Source organism: Vombatus ursinus, unplaced genomic scaffold, assembly GCF_900497805.2.
Source record: "Vombatus ursinus unplaced genomic scaffold, bare-nosed wombat genome assembly UNPS02014772.1, whole genome shotgun sequence".
NCBI classification, from domain to species: Eukaryota; Metazoa; Chordata; class Mammalia; order Diprotodontia; family Vombatidae; genus Vombatus; species Vombatus ursinus.
Window position 1 is genome coordinate 15,454,794 of NW_020954550.1, and position 19,444 is coordinate 15,474,237.

The window sequence follows — 19,444 nt, forward strand, 5'->3', positions numbered from 1 at the left end:
CATCTGCAACTGCGTTGGGTCCAATATAAATGTATTCTGCTAATGCATTAGCCTACAGTTAAAGCTAATTGCTTTGCCAGTTGTCCCTATTAAATTTTTAGCATTTTTGAACATTGCATTGCAAGAAGCTTAGGCTTATTTACATTTGTGATCATAAGAGCTTTTTTGTTGTTTTCTTTTAATGAAGAACTCATCCTGAGATCCAGTAACTCCTGTGGGAAATGGTCTTCAGTGATCTTACATCGAGGACTGTGCACCTTTATGACGAATGGATCAAAGATGCCGGTAAGTTGCTAAATTTCTTGTATGTCCCATATAGATCTCCCATTCTTTTTTTTTTTTAACAGGATATTTAACAGTACTTTGTCACATCTAAATGAGTATTTTGTGGCCAAAGCTTTTTTTTTTTTTTAAGTTAAAAGAAATGATTAACTTTGTTGCCAGGAAAGAAAGCATGTGGAATTATAAAATTTGAATAAAACATTCAAGTTGGCAGAGGTTAAAATGATTTTCCCAAGGTCACGTAGCTAGATGCCAGGCCTGCCTCTTAGACTAAAGCTTATATTTTAAGTTAGAGTTTTTTTAAAAAATCCATCTCTACCACCACCACGCAAAGACTTAATGAACTCAGTATACTGGGGATTCGGTGTACCCCAATGTAGAGGGGAAAGGAACCACCTTGAAGCCCTCTCCCTCATGGTAGGATAACACAGAAGGGGTATAGTAAGGTGGGGGGTAGAGGTCTGCCAATAATTGGTTCAAAGTTGGCTTGAAATATAGAAGGGTTGTCTTTTTTTTTAATCATCTCTTCCTTTTAAATTCTCACCTTAGAGATAAGCAGGGGTTCTTAACACATAGAGTAAGAACCACCCCCCCAGGGGCTTAGGGAGGTTGTACATAGATTTAAGGGGGTTGGTGAACTAGACTGCCAAAGGGCCCCCTACCACACACACACACACACACATTGAGAACATGTTCTAGAGTTTGTCCCCTCTGTTTGCCTAAGGGCTCTGTAATCTTTTGTTTGGTCCTCACTGGGTTTATTTGCTCACCTTTGAACACATATCAAAGAAGAGAATCAGTTAAGAATACAATATTCTGGGCCCAAGATTGAGGGTCTGTAATCTTGACTTTTTTTCCTGACTTCAGCTCTAATTCTGAGTACCCTCAACCCTTGGGAAATTTGCTGATGTTAACAGTTTTTTGACCTGTAATGGAGTGGACATCGTGCCTATTAACTTCAGCCGGAAAACTCCGTGGCCTAGGAACTACAAAAAGCCAGAATTTGGCAATAGGTCAGAAATTTGCAAATTCCATAAAGGTCCAATAACAATGCACATATTTCAAAGCAAAGCTAATTAAAAGTAACATTTGTCAAGGGCACCTTTGATGGTCCTTACATATAAATTGCCTGCTCTTAGTAGAGTAAAACTAGTGCCAAGTAATGTGTAACATGGATTGCTCTGGTCCCACTCTCTGGCCAAGTTTGTTACATTTTATTTTCCCCCTTTCCACCAAGGTTTTCCAGCACTGGGGAGTCTCTTTTTTCTTGTCATTGGCTGGAACCATTAATGATTGTGTTCTCCCAATTTTAGGAACTGAGTGAATAGCACCCCAGTTCCATTTAACCACTTAATAATGGGTAATCTGGTACAAAGAAACGTTAACTTCAGAGATAGAGTAAGAAGAAACATATTAATATTTCCCTCAATGCGTAGGGCCATTGTCTCTCCCTTATACCACCTCAGTCTTTAGGAAAGGGAGGGAAATTAGGCTCACAGCTTAGCTCAATTCCTACATGGCCTTAGTTCTACTAAATTAAAGTTCAAAGCTCCACTAGGCTAACATAGAGCACCCTTGCTCTTTAAGCAAGACTTAAAGAGTCCCTACTAGACTGGCTGGGCAGCTAGGTGGCACAGTGGATAGAGCACTGGGCCTAAAGTCAAGAAGACTCATCTCCCTGAGTTCAAATCTGGTCTTAGACACTTACTAACTGTGTGACCCTGGGCAAGTCACTTAACCCCATTTGCTTCAGTTTCCTCATCCGTAAAATGATTTGGAGAAGGAAATGGCAAACCACTCGCCAAGAAAATTCCAAATGGGGTCACGATGAATCAGACTCAGTTGAAAAACAACTGAACAAAAACTGGACTGCTTGAAACACCTCATCTGGATTGCTAATCTTCTGGATCCCAGTGACTTGAGCTCCCAAGTTAGAGACTCGACTTTCTGAACCTAGAAGTGAAAAGGATAGTCAGAAAAGGCCCAAACTCCCAGCCAATTTCTTGGGGCCAGATACCTAAGTAGGTGGAGGGGGGGAGATGGCTCTTAGACCCTCCCCTCTTACTGCATGTGAGTGAAAAGGTCCTTTTTCCTCCAATGCAAATGCAGAAAAGATCCAGAGTGCACTCGGGCAATTTTAAAGACATGGCATTTCTAGCTACATATATAGTGGAAAAAGGCTGCTTTCAACCACATGGTAAACCAACACAGAATGTCTACACATGCACCAATTCTTCTGTCTCCTGGAATCAGGTACCCAGTATCTTCTATGTGGGTGAAGCTATAGGTGATCTTGGCTTGCACCAAATGCCCATTACAAATGTAACAGAGGAGTAAAAGGAAAGTATTAGCCTACTAACCAAGGAGCTAGAGAGAACTATACATTAAATAAATAGCTAGAGAAATGATAATTTTGTTAATATTTTTAAAATCCATTTTTGTATTCTTTTGTTTTATTAGTGAGTTCTTTGAACTCATCCAAAGAGGCAACATGGCATCATGGATAGAGAAATGGGGCCAGGAGTTTGAGAATCTGGGTTCAAGTTCCACGTGTGAGCTGTGGGATCCTGGGCAAGTCCCTTAAGCTCTCAGGGCCTCAGATGACTCTCTTGAGCTATAAGAGGTAGGGCAGGTGTTGGACTGCTTTGGTTGAGGGAGCTTCCTCATTTGGAGTTCTCCCACACCCGCAAAATCAACTCATCTGATCCCCAAAGTATGTATAACACAATATATTAGACAGAAGATGCATGAGATTATTGCTTTTATCTTTTAATGGTTTTAAACACCAAGTAGAAACCAATTGCCTCTGAACCTTTCTTTTTGTGGTTTGTTTCTTTCTTTTTTCTTTTTCTTTTTTTGAGATAATTGGGGTTAAGTTCACATAACTGTTAAGTGTCTGAGGTCACATTTGAACTTAAGTCCTCCTAACTCCAGGGTCAGTGCTCTATTCATTGCACCACTTAGGTGCCCCCCACCCCAGTCTCTGAAACTTCTTAACTGATACTTCATCTTCTCTGTTCCTTGATTTGAGTGTCAGCCAAAAAAATTAGATTTGGAGATAGAATTTGGAACTCAAAACTTTAAAAAAATGTTAAAAAAATTATTTAAACATGTAATTCAGGAAAAAATAAAATACACATATATATGTATTTTTAAAAGTATCTTGTTTTAATATATATTGTTTAGTTAAGGAACATGTTCATTGTATAAAAAAGTCTTCTTTCCAGATTACTTTGAAGTTTTGATTGGATATACACTAATAATTTTATCCTGGATGTGCTCACCATGAGGGACAGAGAAAATACATGGCTTCTTTTCTGCCCCTTCTTCCTCTCTATCCCACAATATGGAATCTTAACTGGTTTCCACGAATGTACATTGGCAGTATCCTTTTCTTAAAGCAGGAGTGACATGCCTGCAGTAAGATCACAGACTCTCAGGCCAAGAGCTTCAAGGCCTTCTATTGAGTCCAACCCCTTTATTTTACCAAGGAAGAAATTGAAGCCTGAGCGGTCAAGTGGCCTGCTCAAGGTCACAGGTGGCCAATATTGAGTTCAAATTCAGGTCTTTTGACTCCAAATCCAATTCTTTCGGCTATTTACTTTCATAATGTGACTAATAGGGAAATATGTTTTGTGTGATTGCACATGTGTAACCTATACAAAATTGCTCACTGTCTTTGGGAGGGAGGTGGGACAGGAGGGAGGGAGAGAATTTGGAACTAAAAATTTTAAAAGTGTTAGAATTATTTTTATGTGCAATTGGGAAAACATAAAGTATTATTAAGGGGAAAAAACCCCTACATTCTGCTTTATAGGCAATTAGATTTGATCTAGAAGGGACCTTTTGAATCATCTAATTCAATTTTGTAAGTCATTTTATAAGCCAGGAAACTGAGGCACACAGGTCTTGAGGTTTCACAGAGGTCCTCTGGATTCCTTTTGTTAGGGACAGTAACTCATCACCTTAATTCTGTGACATTGCCATCATTCTCTAGGGAACAGATTATCTCAAGATCAATTATTGAGCTCCTCCTCAGTCACTTCCAACTTTGTCCCGACCAACTTTTATGATCTATTCTAGTTTTCTTAGTCACACCCAGTTCTGTATAATTGTAACCATTTTTGAGAGAGAATTTATGTAAAGCGCTCTACATGTAAGCCTTATAAGGCCATGCCAAGGTAAGAGATTGTGTTTACTCCTGAGTCTCCCTTTGGAGTGCTGTTGCTCAAAGGTGTTGATTTATAGATCAGTTGCTTGGCTTCCATTGGCTATATTAATTAATATGGCAATTATGGTCTCGCAAGATAGTCCTTTTCTTTTAAAAGTGAGGGGAAGGGACAGCTGGGTGGCATAGTAGATAGTGTACTGGCTCTGGATTCAGGAGGACATGAGTTCAAATCCAGCCTGAGACACATAACACTAACTGTGTGACCCTGGGCAAGTCACTTAACCCCATTGCCTAGCCAAAAAAAACAAAAAAAACATAAAAGTGAAGGGAAACTTCTAGAAGTAGTGGAAGACTTTGGTGGGATTTACTAGGCTAACTGATTTCAAATTTCTCCTTAATTAAAATTATAATGTATGTTATAGAAAAATAAATTTGGAAAAAAGTATCACTGAGGAGTTACTACTGTTCACCCTATAGTATAGGCGTAACTTGGAGATATTACAGGTTTGGTTCTAGACCACCTCAAAAAAGTGAATATTACAATAAAGCCAGTCACATACATTTTTTGGTTTCCCAGTGCATATAATAGTTATGTTTACACTATACTGTAGTCTTTTAAGTGTGCAGTTTTATTATGTCTAAAAAAACCCCCAATGTATATATCTTAATTAAGAAATACTTTATTGGGACTTCTAGGTGGTTCAGTGGATAGAGCTCTGGGCTTGGAGTCAGGAGGACCTGAGTTCAAATCTGACCTCAGACACTTAACATTTACTAGCTGTGTGACCCTGGACAAGTCACTTAACCCTGATTACCTCACTGAAAAGCAAAAAAAAAATACTTTATTGCTAAAAAACTCTAACCATCATCTGAACCCTCAGTAAGTCGTAGTCTTTTTCCTGGTTAAGGGTCTTGCCTCAATGATAAGGGCTGCTGATTGATCAGGGTGGTGAAGGTTGGGGAGGCTGTGGCAATTGCTTAAAATAAGACAACAATGAAGTTTGCTGCATCAATTGACTCTTCTTTTCACTTGAACACTTACAGGCCTTTGTGGGGTTATTAATTGACCTAATTTCAATATTGTTGCATCTCAATAAGTAGAGAAAGCCTGAGGAGAGGGAGAGAGATGGGGGACAGCCGGTTGTTAAAGCAGTCAGAACATACACAACATTTATTAAATTTGTTCTTACACTCATGTGGTTCATGGCTCCCCGAAACAATTACAATAGTAACATCAAAGATCACTGATCACAGTTCATCATAACAGATATAATGATAATGAACAAGTTTTAAATATTTCGAGAATTACTGAAATGTGACACAGAGATATAACATGAACACATGCTGTTGGGAAAATGGTGCCAATAGACTTGCTCGATGCAGGGTTGCCACAAATCTTCAAATTGTAAAACAAAACAAAATAAAACAAAACAAAAAGACAAAATACCCCTCCAAACCCAAGATCTACAATGTGCCACAAAACAAAATACAATAAAATGAGGTATGCTGGTAAACTCTTCACAAAAATGTTGGAAAAGAAATGAAATAGATAACTTGCAAAGCTTAATATACACAACTAATGGGTAAAATAAGAATTAGGGATTATTTCAACTTTGTCCATCTTGCTTTTTAACTAGAACTACTAATACATTTTTAAAAAGACCTTTTTTTTTTTAGTTTTGTCACCTTATATTCTCTCTACTATCAGTAAAAGTCTCCTTTTTGGTAGAGGTGACAATGGGTGGCAAAATAGCCAAAAGGAAGAGAAGAGATTGTGAGTATAAAGTAATTCATGGACCCAACCAACTCTGTTTGCTCAATTCTAGACACTAAAATTTAAGAGGTGCATTTAGAATTTGATAGACCAAGATGGTAAAGAGGTTTAGAAACAAGGTCATCAGAGGAATGGTAGTAGAAACAAAATTTTTAGTTGAGAGAAAAGAAGATTAATAATGTATGAAAAGTATATAAAGTGAATGAAAAAAACATAGCTGTCAAATAACTAAGAGTAATTAGATTTATTATATAGCCTTCCATTGGATAAACCAAGGATAGAAGATGTGGATTCAACCTAACATAAGAGAATTTTTTAACAAAGAACAGGCTCCCTATGGTGTGACATTGAAGAAAAAAAATTAGTTGGTTATTTAAAAAAAATCATTTTCTACCTTGATCAAAACATTTTTCAGCTTCAAATTTACTTGTGTCTAATTTAAAGGTGGCAGAACTATAGTTTCAACACTGTGGGGACTTCCTGGACAAGTCACAATCTTTCTGGGCCTCAGTTTCCTTATCTGTGTGAGGACAGTGTGGCACAGTGGAAAAAATGCTGCATTTAACATCAGGGGACCTTGTCTGATTCCTAATTTTTTTGTTTACTTCCTGTGTGACTATAGGCAAGTCACTTAACCTCTGTGGGCTCAGTTTTCTCATCTGTAAAATGAAGGTATTGGACTAAATGATATCCAAAGTCCCTTCTAGGTATCAGGATTCCATCACTGGAGAGATTTGAACCAAAAGCTGAATAATCACCTTGAAAGGTAAGGTTGTACAGAGAATTCTTGAACTGAGTAGGATACTGGACAAGAAGGTGCCTTTCTTTCTTTCTTTTTTTTTTTTTTTGGCGAAGCAGTTGGGACTAAGTGACTTGCCCAGGGCCATACAGCTAGTAAGTGTCAAATGTTTGAGGCCGGATTTGAACTCAGGTCCTCCTGACTCCAGCGCTGGTGCTCTATCTACTGCACCGCCTAGCTACTCTGAGAAGGTGCCTTTCAACTCTGATAGTGATACTATGAAGAATGCGCTGGCCTTGAAGAGTCAAGACTTAAACACATTTGGAATAGCAATCATATTTTTTTCAAACTTCATTGGAAGGTTAAAGTAGAGCTTTCACTATGCATTTTTTTTTCATGCTACATATGTCAGTATGTCAGGTTCCTATGATGTCATCCATGTGGGAATTTCTTTTCCTGATCACAAGCCATGTAAAGTTATTCATCTTAGACAGATGCTGGGGTGAGAGGAATTAAAAGATTTTCCCATGGTCACGCAGTTAGTAACTGGGAGTTGAATCCAGTTCTCTGAATTCAGTCCTTATTACCCAGTCCACAGTACCATGCTGCTATGGAATCATTCTACTGCAATATTACCATGATGTTACATTATCCAATTTAGACACCCCATTCTAACCACTTGAAAAATATATTTTCTCCATTAGCTGTCCCTTGACACAGCATACATTCATTGACATTCTTATTTTTCTTCTAGATCCCAGAGTTGGGGATTGGCCACTCATGTCCTCTCCTCTGCCACAAACCCTTATCCTTGGACTCTATATCTATTTTGTCACTTCTCTGGGACCAAAGATTATGGAAAACCGCAAGCCCTTTGACCTCAAGAAATTGATGATTACATACAATTTTTTAATAGTGCTCTTTTCTTTATATATGTGTTATGAGGTAAGTATTTTTAGTCTTCTGTTTTGTTTTGTTTTTGGCTAGGCAATGGGGTTAAGTGACTTGCCCAGGGTCACACATCTTGTAAGTGTCAAGTATCTGAGGTTGGATTTGAACTCAGGTCCTCCTGACTCCAGAGCCTGTACTCTATCCACTGTGCCACCTAGCTGCCCCCTATTTTTAGTCTTTGTAATGGATTTTGTTATTGTTAGAGTGTAACATAAGCATGCTTCACACACTGTCGCTTCAGTGATTATTAAGATTATGAGGAAAAATGAAGAGACAGATTTTTAGACACTGAGATGAGCCAGATGCTTCCCTAAAAATCCCCATGAATTGTCTTGAAGACAGTGAATCATTTGGAACAATCTCAGGGTAATTCAGCCCAGAGGCAAAGTGAAAGATTTGTTAATTTATCAATACTGTGTGATTCTTTAATAGCTTTAACATAAACAATTCCAAATTAAATTTTAGCTTTAAAATATGGGAACTAATTTTTTTGTGAAATATTAAAAATGTTTCACAGAAAGATCATGATTAACCAGAATATTCAGGAAATGGATTGGGGGAGGGGGATCACTGAAGGTCAAGTAGAAATTCTTTTATTTTGACATTGAAACAAAATCTTTCTAATGAGTTACATTTTTCCTTATCATTTTAATGTCCAAAGAGCTTTTTGATGTATTAGCTCCTCTTGTAGTTACCACATCCTAATATTGCTATGTGAAATATTTGTAAAGTGCTTTGATAATCTTAAATCACTACGTAAATGCTAGTTATTATTATTATCATTATTATTATTACAGCATCCTGGTGCTTCTTGTCAAAGAAGGGCACTGGTATATTCTATTCTAATGATATTAAGTGTATATTTATTGAATTAGGTCCCAGAACTCTGGTGTTTGTCATTTTTGTTTACAGTTAATGTTGCATTTTCAGTTTTATGTGCCTGCATTCAGGGCCTGCATCTTAGAAGACATGTTTAATGTTAAACTTGGGTCAGGAATGAACTGGAGAATGCATAGTGAAAGCTCTACTTGAGACATAATGTAACATCATGGTAATATTACAATAGCAGCTAAAGACCAGTTGGACTTTTCTACCCAACCCTAGCCTGAATTGTTTGCTATTGTGTCTCAAAGTTTTTTGATCTGCCTTTAAGAGGATAAGTGGGTCCTGTGATGTTCAGTCAGTAATTTTTTCATTCATGTCCAACTCTTCATGACTCCAGTTGGGGTTTTCTTGGCAAAGATACTGGAATGGTCTGCCATTTCCTTCTCCAGCTCATTTTACAGACAAAGAAACTGAGGCAAATAAAATTAAATGACTTGCCTAGGGTCACATAACTAGTAAGTGTCTGAGGCCAGATTTGAACTCAGGAAGATAAGTCATCCTGATTCCCAGCCCACTGCACCACCTAGATACCCATGATGTAACAAGACATAAACAATATAAATATTCTTTGAAAACTTTAAAAGGCTATGTAAGTGTATGGTAGTGTTGCATATTGTGAGAATTCTGGCTGTGGTGTGTTTTAAATTAATCTGTGTTTCAAGTACTATTTTTTAAAGCTTTGGTCCTTAAAAATCTACTCTAGTCCTGTTAAGCTAAAAGCAGTTTTTCTGGTTCTCAGTTATGAGAAATGTTTTATTAAAATGATGATTATGTAGCATTTCAGTAATGAAAAAAATTATGCTATAGTGAATTTCCAAAATGTTTAGTTGTAATAGAATTCTGCTAAAATGAATACACCCAAATGGCAAGTTTTGAAAATAAAACAGTGATTTTGCATCCTCTATGTAGTAAATACATGCTTAAATTAGAAGTGAATTAGTAGACTAATTGCTACGGGACATCAAAAAAACACACACACACACACACACACACAATTCTGTTCTCTTTTCATTTCTAGTGCTTGCAACACTAAAACAGCCTGGTAGGGTGGAAAGAAAAGTGGATTGAAATCAGAGGACTTGAATGTGTAAATGTGTATTCTGACCATGCCTCTTACTACGTATGTGATCTTGGGCAAGTCATTTGACTTCATCAACCTCAGTTCTGTAATCCGCAAAATGAGGGTATTGGTCAAGATGACCACTACGGTAGCTTTCAGCTCCACATCTGTAACTGACAAGTTTTTTCTTTATAGTGGGTGATATTTTAGGAGAGAATTTCTTACATAGGGTACATGCACAGGGACCAGAGAAAGCTCTTGGGACAGGTTCCTTTGTTGTGACAACAGCAGATGGTTTGTAAGAGGCTGGGACATAGAAGTAGGTTGGTTATGCCATTCTTTGGTATAACGATACTTGTAATGGCAGCTCAATGGTGCAGTAATGCAGCTTGGGCCTGGAATCAGGAATACCTGAGTTCAAATCCAGACTCATACTTACTAGCTGTGTTACTGTGGGTAAATCACTTAACCTCTGTTTACCTCAGTTTTCTCATCTATAAAATGGGGTTAACGTTACCTCCCACCCAGGATTGTTGTGAGGATCAAATGAGACAGCCCTTTTAAAGCATTTCACACAGTGCCTGGCAGATAGTAAATACCACTGAAATGTTAGCTATTATTATTAATATTAATGTTAGTATTTTACCCACATGGGAAAATGGTTGATTTTGTCAAATGGCACTTCAGGAGAAATTGTGGCAATACGTTATCTTCATTCCTTATCTTCACTTTCTTCCAGAGATTAAGTGGGGTTTAATCCAATCATTTGGACTATTCCTCTTGGTCCTTCTACTTGCTTCCCCAAGGTTATACCAGGTGTTCTCACTTCTCTTTATGGAATGTGGACAGAGGAGCAAGAAACATCGATGATGGCCAAATAGGTAGCTGAATGGTGTTGAATTAGGGGACGGACAATAAGAATATGAGCCTTTATATGGTATCTGTGAGCAGCTGAAATGTCTGAGTGTGTTAGGGAGTGATTTTCTTGTATATGTTCTCCAAGTTTTAAGGTTGTGGTGCAGAACTAAATTTACATTAGCTGATTTTATTTCCTTGCTGTCATGCTTTCTACTAAAAAGTCTGAAACATTCTTGAATTTAATTTAGCCAAGCCCTTTCCCTTGGGCAAGTTAAGTGATTTGCCCAAGACAGCATTTGTAATAAGAGGCATAGTCAGAATACACATTCAAGTCCTCTGATTTCAATCCAGTTTTCTTTCCACTCTACTGGGCTGGTTCAGTGTTGCAAGCATTAGAAACAAGAAGGGAACACAATGCCCTTTCCTATTAGCCTGCCTTATATCCAATTAGCCTGAATGATTGAGTTACTCATACACCAGCTTTTTTTCAGAATGAAATGGGTGTTCCTTTTGGCTTGGATGATGTAAGTTATTTCCTATCCTTGGCAAATAGCTATTTTGAAAGACTCATGTATGTGTAAAATGAATATATGCATACATCACTGTGGCGTTCTTAACTAATCAAAAATTAGAGATAAGAAAAATTAGAGAAAAGCTATGAATCCCACCTCAGGTAAAAAGTTGATACCTGTAGCAGCTGAAGAGGATACCTTCTTGGTTATACAGTACATCAGAGAATTTATTACACAAGGTACAGTGTCATTAAGTGTTCAGGATAAATAACCTCATCAAAAATGTGGTAAAGCTACTCTCCTGACTTGGGGGTCAGTGCGGGGACGGCCCCGCTGCTGCTACCTCCACTGCGAGCAGCAGCCGGAAACATGGTGGGCCGGAGTGGAGCGATCGCCGCTGGCGTGTGCGGGGCCCTCTTCATCGGCTACTGTATTTACTTTGACCGCAAGAGACAGAGCGACTCCAACTTCAAGAGCAGGCTCCGACATCGAAGAAAGAAACAGAAGGTTGCTAAAGAGAGAGCTGGGCTTTCTAAGTTACTTGACCTTAAAGATGCAGAAGCTGTTCAGAAGTTCTTTCTTGAAGAAATGCAGCTTGGTGAGGAATTACTAGCCCAAGCTGAATATGAAAAGGGTGTTGACCACTTGACAAATGCCACTGCTGTCTGTGGGCAGCCACCGCAATTGCTGGAAGTTATACAGCATTCTCTTCCATCACCAGTGTTCCAGATGCTTCTGACTAACCTGCCATCAATTAGCCAGAGAATTGTGAGTGTATGGAGCTTGGCTGAAGATGCTGTGGAATGAGAAACATGTCAATATAATAAAATCTTAATAAAAAAAAAATTGAAATAATTCTTAGCCCAGAAGATGAGCAGCAATGGGGGGAAAGGGCAAACATGCTAGTTATGGACAATGTATTACACTGAAATCTACCAAAGTTGATTCTAACTTTGTTTAGGTGGGTTTGCTTGGATCTTATTTATTTATCTTAGTGAGAAGTGTATTTTGATAAAAAAAAATTTCATTTTATAAACACTATGAATTATCTAAATATTACTAATTTCATTTGTTACTAAAACTTGCAGTTGTAAGATACATATGACATGACACTACTACTGCATGTTAAAAAATACCCAGTGCTCGTTTTTGAAAAATAAAAGTTAAGGCAATAAAAAGAATTCTGCACTCCATGTTAGAGAGCTAATGGGTGGATTTGGTTTATCTTAGTAAATTTTGTAGTATAGTAGAAAAAAATGTGGTAAAGATATACTAGTGTTGACCCAGGGTCAAATAGGGAATGAGATAAAGGAAAGAAACATTTACTCTAAGAGCCAAGACTGGCTTAGTATATTATGCCCTCCATATTCTGTGTCTCTTCAAAAATCTCTTTAAGAGAACTAGATACTCAGCACACACTGGTGGCCAAGAATGTGCCCAGGTTAGAATGTAAAAGTTGAAAATTTCATGTGCTTTCTCATATTCGATATAGTGTTTATTTTCTGTAGAATAAGATAACTATAGGCTCAGAACTTTTTGACCACAGCAACTCATGAAAACAATCTAGTAAGGTATGGGGTCATTATGATGACCAGTGATGGATGAAGTACTCACTGGGTCAAAATCAGAGGTCCTTAAAGTATGAATTGATGAAAGGTATTTGTTAAATACATATGATATACCAGGTACCATGCTAGTTGCTAGAAATACAAATAAGAAAGTGATAATCTTTGCCCTTGAGGAGTTTATATTCTAATATGGAAGACAACAGATGTAGAGGAATGGTGTCCAGGGAAGGAAGTTTTTTGGGGAATTCTCTAGAAAGATAGCTGAGTCAATCAGTTAGTAAACATTCATAAAACTTCTACTACATGTCAGGTACTACGCTAAGCACTGAGGATACAAAGAAAGGTAGAAGATAGTCCTTACTTTTGAGAAACTGACGATTCAGTGGGGGACACAACATGCAAGTAACTACGTACAAAGGAGCTATATATAGCATAAATTGGAAATCATCAAGGCACTAGAATTTAGATGAGTTGAGGAAGATGTCTAGTAGAAGGTAGGGTTTTAGCTTGGACTTAAAAGAAGCCAGGTGGTGGAGATAAGGAGGGAGAGAACTCTAGGCATGGAGGACAGCCAGAGAAAATGTATGGATTCTGGAGATGGAGTATCTTGTTCAAGGAACATTAAAGGGGTCAGTGTCATGGCAGTGTAAGGTATAAGGAGGTGAGTAAAATAGAGAAACACTGGAAAGATAGGAAGAGGCCAGGTTTGAAGGGCTTTGAAAGCCAAACAGAAGATTTTATATTTGATCTCAGAGATGATAGGAAGCCACTGGAGTTTATTGCATGAGGGGCAGGGGGTGATATGGTCACACTTGTGCTTTAGAAAGATCACTTTGAAACTGAGTGGAGGACGGCCTAGAGTGAGGAGAGACTTGTGGAAGGGAAATAACCAGCAGGCAATAGATTGGATATGAGTGGTGTGTGTGTCTGTGGGTGTGGGTGTGGGTGTGGGTGTGGTTGTGTGTGTAAGATTCAGGAGTCAAGAGTCAAGCAAAACACATAGGGTGTGAGCCTGGAGGACTGGGAGGATGCTGCTGCCCTCAAGAGTAATAGGGAAGTTTGGAAGGGAAAAGGGTTTTTGGGGAAAAGATAAGTAGTTCAGCTTTGAATATATTGAGCTTAAGACATTTACATGACATCCACTTCAAGATGTTTAATAGGCAGTTGAAGATCCAAGACTGGAGGTCAGTAAAAAATTTAGGGCTAAATAGGTAGATTTGAGAACCATTAGCAGAGAGACAAGATCAGAAGTGAAATGTGATAGAGGAAGAAGAGAAGAAGGACCAGCCTTGAAGCCTTTCCTGAGGTTAACAATGTGATCTGAATGAAGATCCAGCAAAGGAGACTGAGGAGTGGTCAGACAGGTAGGAGGAGAACCAGGAGAGAGAAGTGCCATAGAAACCTAGAGAGAAGAGACTATAAAGAAGAAAAGAGTGATTGACAGTGTCAAATGCTACAGAGAGTTCAAGAAGAATGAGGATTGAGAAAAGATAAAGCAATTTGACAATTAAGAGATCCTTAGTAACTTCAGAGAGAGCTGTTTTGGTTGAATGATAAGATTGAAAGCCAGACTGTAGCTAGTATTGAGAGTGAGAGGAGATAAAGCGGAGGCACCTGTTGTAGATAGCCTTTTCGAGGAGGTTAGCCACAAAATGAGGGACTAACATGGGATTTTATATAGAGTTAGTGGGAATAGATAGATCAAGTAAGGTTTTTTTGAGGATGGGGGAGATGTGATCATATTTATAGACATTAGGGAATGAAGATAAGAGAGAGTGGGGATGAGAGAGGAGGCAATCTTTTGAAGGCACAATGTAAAGCTATCCTCTGCACATGTAGAGGGATAATATAGGTCCTACCAGCCTGATGGCAGACTAGGCGAGAGGTGAAGCAGGGTCTGGAGCCAAATAGATATAGCAGTTTAGACGTGTGCTCATGATCATTCCAAAGCTGAATGGATTACCTTCCCCTAGAAGGGAGTCTTGGTCTCTGGAGGATCTCTGTTCCAGCAGGGAGAAAGAGGGTCCATCTGCAGAGCAGATGACAAGATACCTTGTAATGAGAAGACTCTGACAGATTAATTATTTAGTGATAATTATTAATTAATTAATGATTACAGTTTAGAACTCAAGAATACACAGCAAAACTTTAACTATGAGATGGATTCTATCCTTGTGTAAAGGAAAGCACTAACAAAAAGGTTCCCAAACATTAGCAGATCTAGCTTTTCCTTAGTGGAATCAGTCATGTCTTTCTATATGTCTCAGTCCTGTGGTGTGTTTTGAAATTTTCCTAGCTAGCTTAGAAAAAGGAGTCCCACCCTGACAGTGTATTTATGCATGTGTTTTCATTGAGGCATTGAAGCAGTATGTGCCCTGTTTCAGACACATGCTAAATGTGACAATGAGCAAGTAATCACAACCTCTCAATGCTGTGAAACAACTCTCTAAGAATCTAAATTACAGATAAATTGTCAATCCACATGAATAGAAGGGGTTCTACATTATTTGTTCTCTCTGTGATTGAAATCACATGCATGTCTCCCTTCCTGCAGTCTTTGTGCATGGATGCATTATATGTTTGTATCTATAGAACTATGCTTTCTTTATAATCATTCTATTCTATTAATTACATGTCTAAGAATCTGTCCTGTCTAGGTAAATAAAATGATTACATGATGAGTACATGCTTGTCAGATATATTGACTATGTTGATTGCTTTTGCTCAACTGTTTCTCTTTGTTACAAAAGAAGGTTCTTCTGCTGCTAGTGGGGTGGGTTGGGGCAGGAGAGTCTATTTGAAAATAACTATGTTGTAAAAACAAAAGGTACCACCAAAATGAATTTTAAAAAACAAGTGTATGAGCCAAGTCAGGTGCTGGTATTTTTTTAAGATGAATTTTTAACTTTCATGATATTTCATAGTCTATATTTTTCTTCCTGAAATATCTCCATATGGCCTTGAAAAATCATATTTTCAAGTTTAAAAATGACATGGTTACATTTTTAGCTTTATAGACCATTTGCAAAAGTTTAAATAGGTACCATCACATGATGAAATAAGTTATAATTTAAAAAAATTTGCTTTAGGTTTATCAAATTATAAAAGTTAAGGCTGAGGTCCATTGGAACACAATGACATCACTGCAATGCTCAGTGAAAAGTTTTAAGAAAGATGAAACGTGGGTAGTGGGCAGTTGTGCAAACAGACTATTGTCAACCACTTAGAATGTCTGTTAAAACTAATTAAACTAATTAAAACTAAAATAAATAGAACCCTTGGCTACTCACTACTGTTTTAATAGTAAACTTGTCCACAATCAGACTTGGAAGAATGTTGTCACAGTATTTGGATTCAATTTCAAGCCATTGTCTTCAACAAACAGTTTATTCTTTTCTTTACTGATCTAAAGCCATTTTGTGGGTGTGTTGGAATTAAGGTCTACCAGATTGCAAAGTTGTTACTGACTTATTAACATGAAAATTTTCTTTTTTGGATGACTTTTCATCTAAAGCCATAGAGAAGAACATCTACTAGTTTCCCTTATCTTTTTTAAAAAATGTTACTTTGCCCATTTTCTTGAATTTTCATTTAAGAGAAAATAGTGTCATTGTGATCTATGACTGGAAGTTGAACCCTGAGCAAAAGGCAAATAAAAACCCAGTTATTGTGTTCGCCTAGAAAATATCTTGAGGTAATGCTTTGACTTGATTATTTGCTGATTTCATAAGTTAAAATATTGATTATTGCTAGATATAAGAGAAAATTTCATCACCTGGCAATCATCTGCATAGCATACAGTTTGGATAATCTTTGCCCCACTTTTCTTCTCCCTCTGCTTTCAGTGGGGTACACTATGTTGGGATAACTGTCCAAAGAAAGTTGTTTTATTCAGAACAATATTTACAGGAACAACAAAATGAATTTAAGTGTGATTTATAGTTGGTCATCATTTTAGTTAACCTTTTTCCTTTACTGCTGAGATTTCTCATTTAGGTACTCTTATGAGAAATGTATGGGGAAAATCCAGTTGAAATCCTTAGGTGCACCTGCTAAGTAAATATTTCCTCAATGTTTTTTTTTCTGTTTTTTTCTTTCTTTCTTTCTTTCTCTTCACTTTAGTTCATGATGTCTGGCTGGGGTGTAGGCTATTCATACCGGTGTGACATTGTTGACTATTCCAGATCACCTATAGCCCTAAGGGTAAGTTGTTGTTTAGTCATTTTTTTCAGTCATGTCCAACTCTTCATGACTCCATTTGGGGTTTTCTTGGCACAGATACTGGAGTGGTTTGACATTTCCATCTCCAGGTCATTTTCCAGATGAGAAAACTGAGGTAAACAGGGTTAAATGACTTGCCCAGGGTCACACAGCTAGTAAGTGTCTGAGGCTAGATTTGAACTCAGGAAAAAGAGTCTTTTTGACTCCTGGACTGACACTCTATCCACTGCACCACCTAACTTCTCTCAAGGGTAACCAGTAACTATTACAGCTGGGCAAATTAGAAGGATGCTTTTAAAACTGATTTTTGAATCACATTTAATCTGCTCTAGATTCAAAATCAGTGGGAAGGAGGAGCCAAGATGGTGGAGAAAAGGCAGTGACTCACCTGAACTCCCAAATTACCTTCCAAATACCTTTAAAATAATGCCTCAAAACAAATTCTGGAGCTGCAGAACCTAAAAAAGGATGGGGATAAAACAATTTTCCAGCCCAAGAACCACATATGGAAATTGAAAGAATACACTGATCATCTCCCAAAAGAGATCCCCAAATGAAAATTCCCAGGAATATTGTAGCCAAATTCCAGAGCTTCCAAGTCAAAGAGAAAATATTGCAAGCAGCCAGAAAGAAACAATTCAAATATCATGAAACCACAATCAGGATATCACAAAATTTAGCAGTTTATATATTAAAGCATTGGAGGGCTTAGAACATGGTATTCTGAAAGGCAAAGAAGCTAGGGTTACAACCAAGAATTACCTCTCAGCAAAACTCAGTATAATCCTTCATGGGGGAAAAATGGATATTCAATGAAATAGAGAACTTATAAGCATTTTTGATAAAAAGACCGGAACTGAATAGAAAATTTGACTTTCAAGTACAAGACTCCAGAGAAGCATAAAATGGTAAACAGGAAAGAGAAATCAAAAAAGTTTCAATAAAGTTAAACAGTCTAGTTTCCTGTATAGGAAAATGATACTTGTAATTCCTACACACTTTAGGGCAGTTAGGAGTATATAGAGGGCACAGATGTGAGTTGAATATGATGGGATGGTTTATCTAAAAAAATAAAATTAAGGGGTAAGAAAGCAAAATGCACTGGGAGAAGTGGAAAGGGAGCCATAGAATGGGATGAGTTATCTTACATAATAGAGGCATGAAAGAACTTTTACAGTGGAAGCAAAGATGGGAAAGATGATGGGGAGTGAGTGATTGAACCTTACTCTCATTAGAATTTGCTCAAAGAGGGAATGATATATACACTCAGTTAGATATAGAAACCTATCTTATCCTACAGGAAAGTAGGAGGGGAAAAGAATGAGAAAGGGAATGGTAATAGAATGGAGGGTGGATTGAGGTAGGTAAAAGATGGAAGCAAAACACTTTTGAGGTTTGGACATGGTGTAAGGAGAGGGACAGAGAGAGAGAGAGAGAGAGAGAGAGAAAGAGAGAGAGAGAGAGAGAGAGAGAGAGAGATAGGGGGGAAATAGGATGAAGAGAAATACACAGTTAGTAATCATAACTGTGAAAAAAAATTTTACAGGAAGTTTCTCTGATAAAGATTTCATTTCTCAAATATATAGAGAACTCAGTCAAATATATAAAAAAACAAGAGTGGTTCCTCAATTGATAAATGGTCAAAGGCTATGAACAGGCAGTTTTCAGACAAAGTAATCAAAGCTATCTATAATCATATTAAAATGCCCTAAATAATTATTGATTAAAGAAATGCAAATTAAAACAACACTGAGCTACCACATCACACCTATCAAATTGGCTAATATGACAGAAAAGGAAAATGATAAATGTTGGAGTGGATGTAGGAAAATTGAGACATTAATGTACTGTTGGTGAAGCTGTATACTGATTCAACCATTCTCTAGGGCAATTTGGAACTATGCCCAAAGGGCTATAAAATCATGCATACTGTTTGACCAAGCAATACCACTACTAGTTTCTATCCAAAAGAAATTTTAAAAAAGGAAAAGGATCTTTATGTACAAAAATATTGATAGCAGCTCTTTTAATGGTGGCAAAGAATGTTCATCAATTGGGAAATGGCTGAACAAATCGTACATGATCATGATGAAATACTATAAGAAATGATGACCAGGATGCTCTCAGAAAAACCTGGAAAGACTTACATGAACTGATGCAAAGTGAAAGAAGTAGAACCAAGAGAACATTGTACACAGTAACAGCAATTTTGTAAGATGATCAACTGTGAATGACTTAGCTATTCTCATCAATACAATGATCCAAGGGAATTCTGAAGGACTTGTGATGAAAAATGCTATCTATCTCCAGAGAAAGAGCTGATAGAATGCAGACCAAAGCATACTTTTTCCTTACTTTCTTCATTTTTCTTGGTTGTTTGTTGTTGCTATTGTTTGAGTATGTGTCTTCTTTCACAATATGAC

The 19,444-nt window shown here is 37.5% G+C and overlaps 1 protein-coding gene and 1 pseudogene across 7 annotated transcripts in view; both read left to right on the forward strand.

The window, feature by feature from the left end:
* Window positions 1-19,444, forward strand: part of LOC114044126 (DEP domain-containing protein 1B) — a 262,877-nt gene that overhangs the window by 84,426 nt on the left and 159,007 nt on the right. For 5 of the 7 annotated variants that reach the window (XM_027863435.1, XM_027863428.1, XM_027863429.1 and 2 more), the window contains exons 2-4: window positions 188-285; window positions 7,721-7,911; window positions 16,923-17,003. In XM_027863435.1, the coding sequence (XP_027719236.1) occupies window positions 222-285; window positions 7,721-7,911; window positions 16,923-17,003 (336 nt within the window). In that variant the 5' untranslated portion in view covers window positions 188-221. Of the gene's footprint in view, window positions 1-187; window positions 286-6,849; window positions 6,994-7,720; window positions 7,912-16,922; window positions 17,004-19,444 lie in introns of those variants that run through there. The other 2 variants (XM_027863432.1, XM_027863433.1) reach the window with 2 other exon arrangements.
* Window positions 11,602-12,190, forward strand: LOC114044129 (annotated as a pseudogene).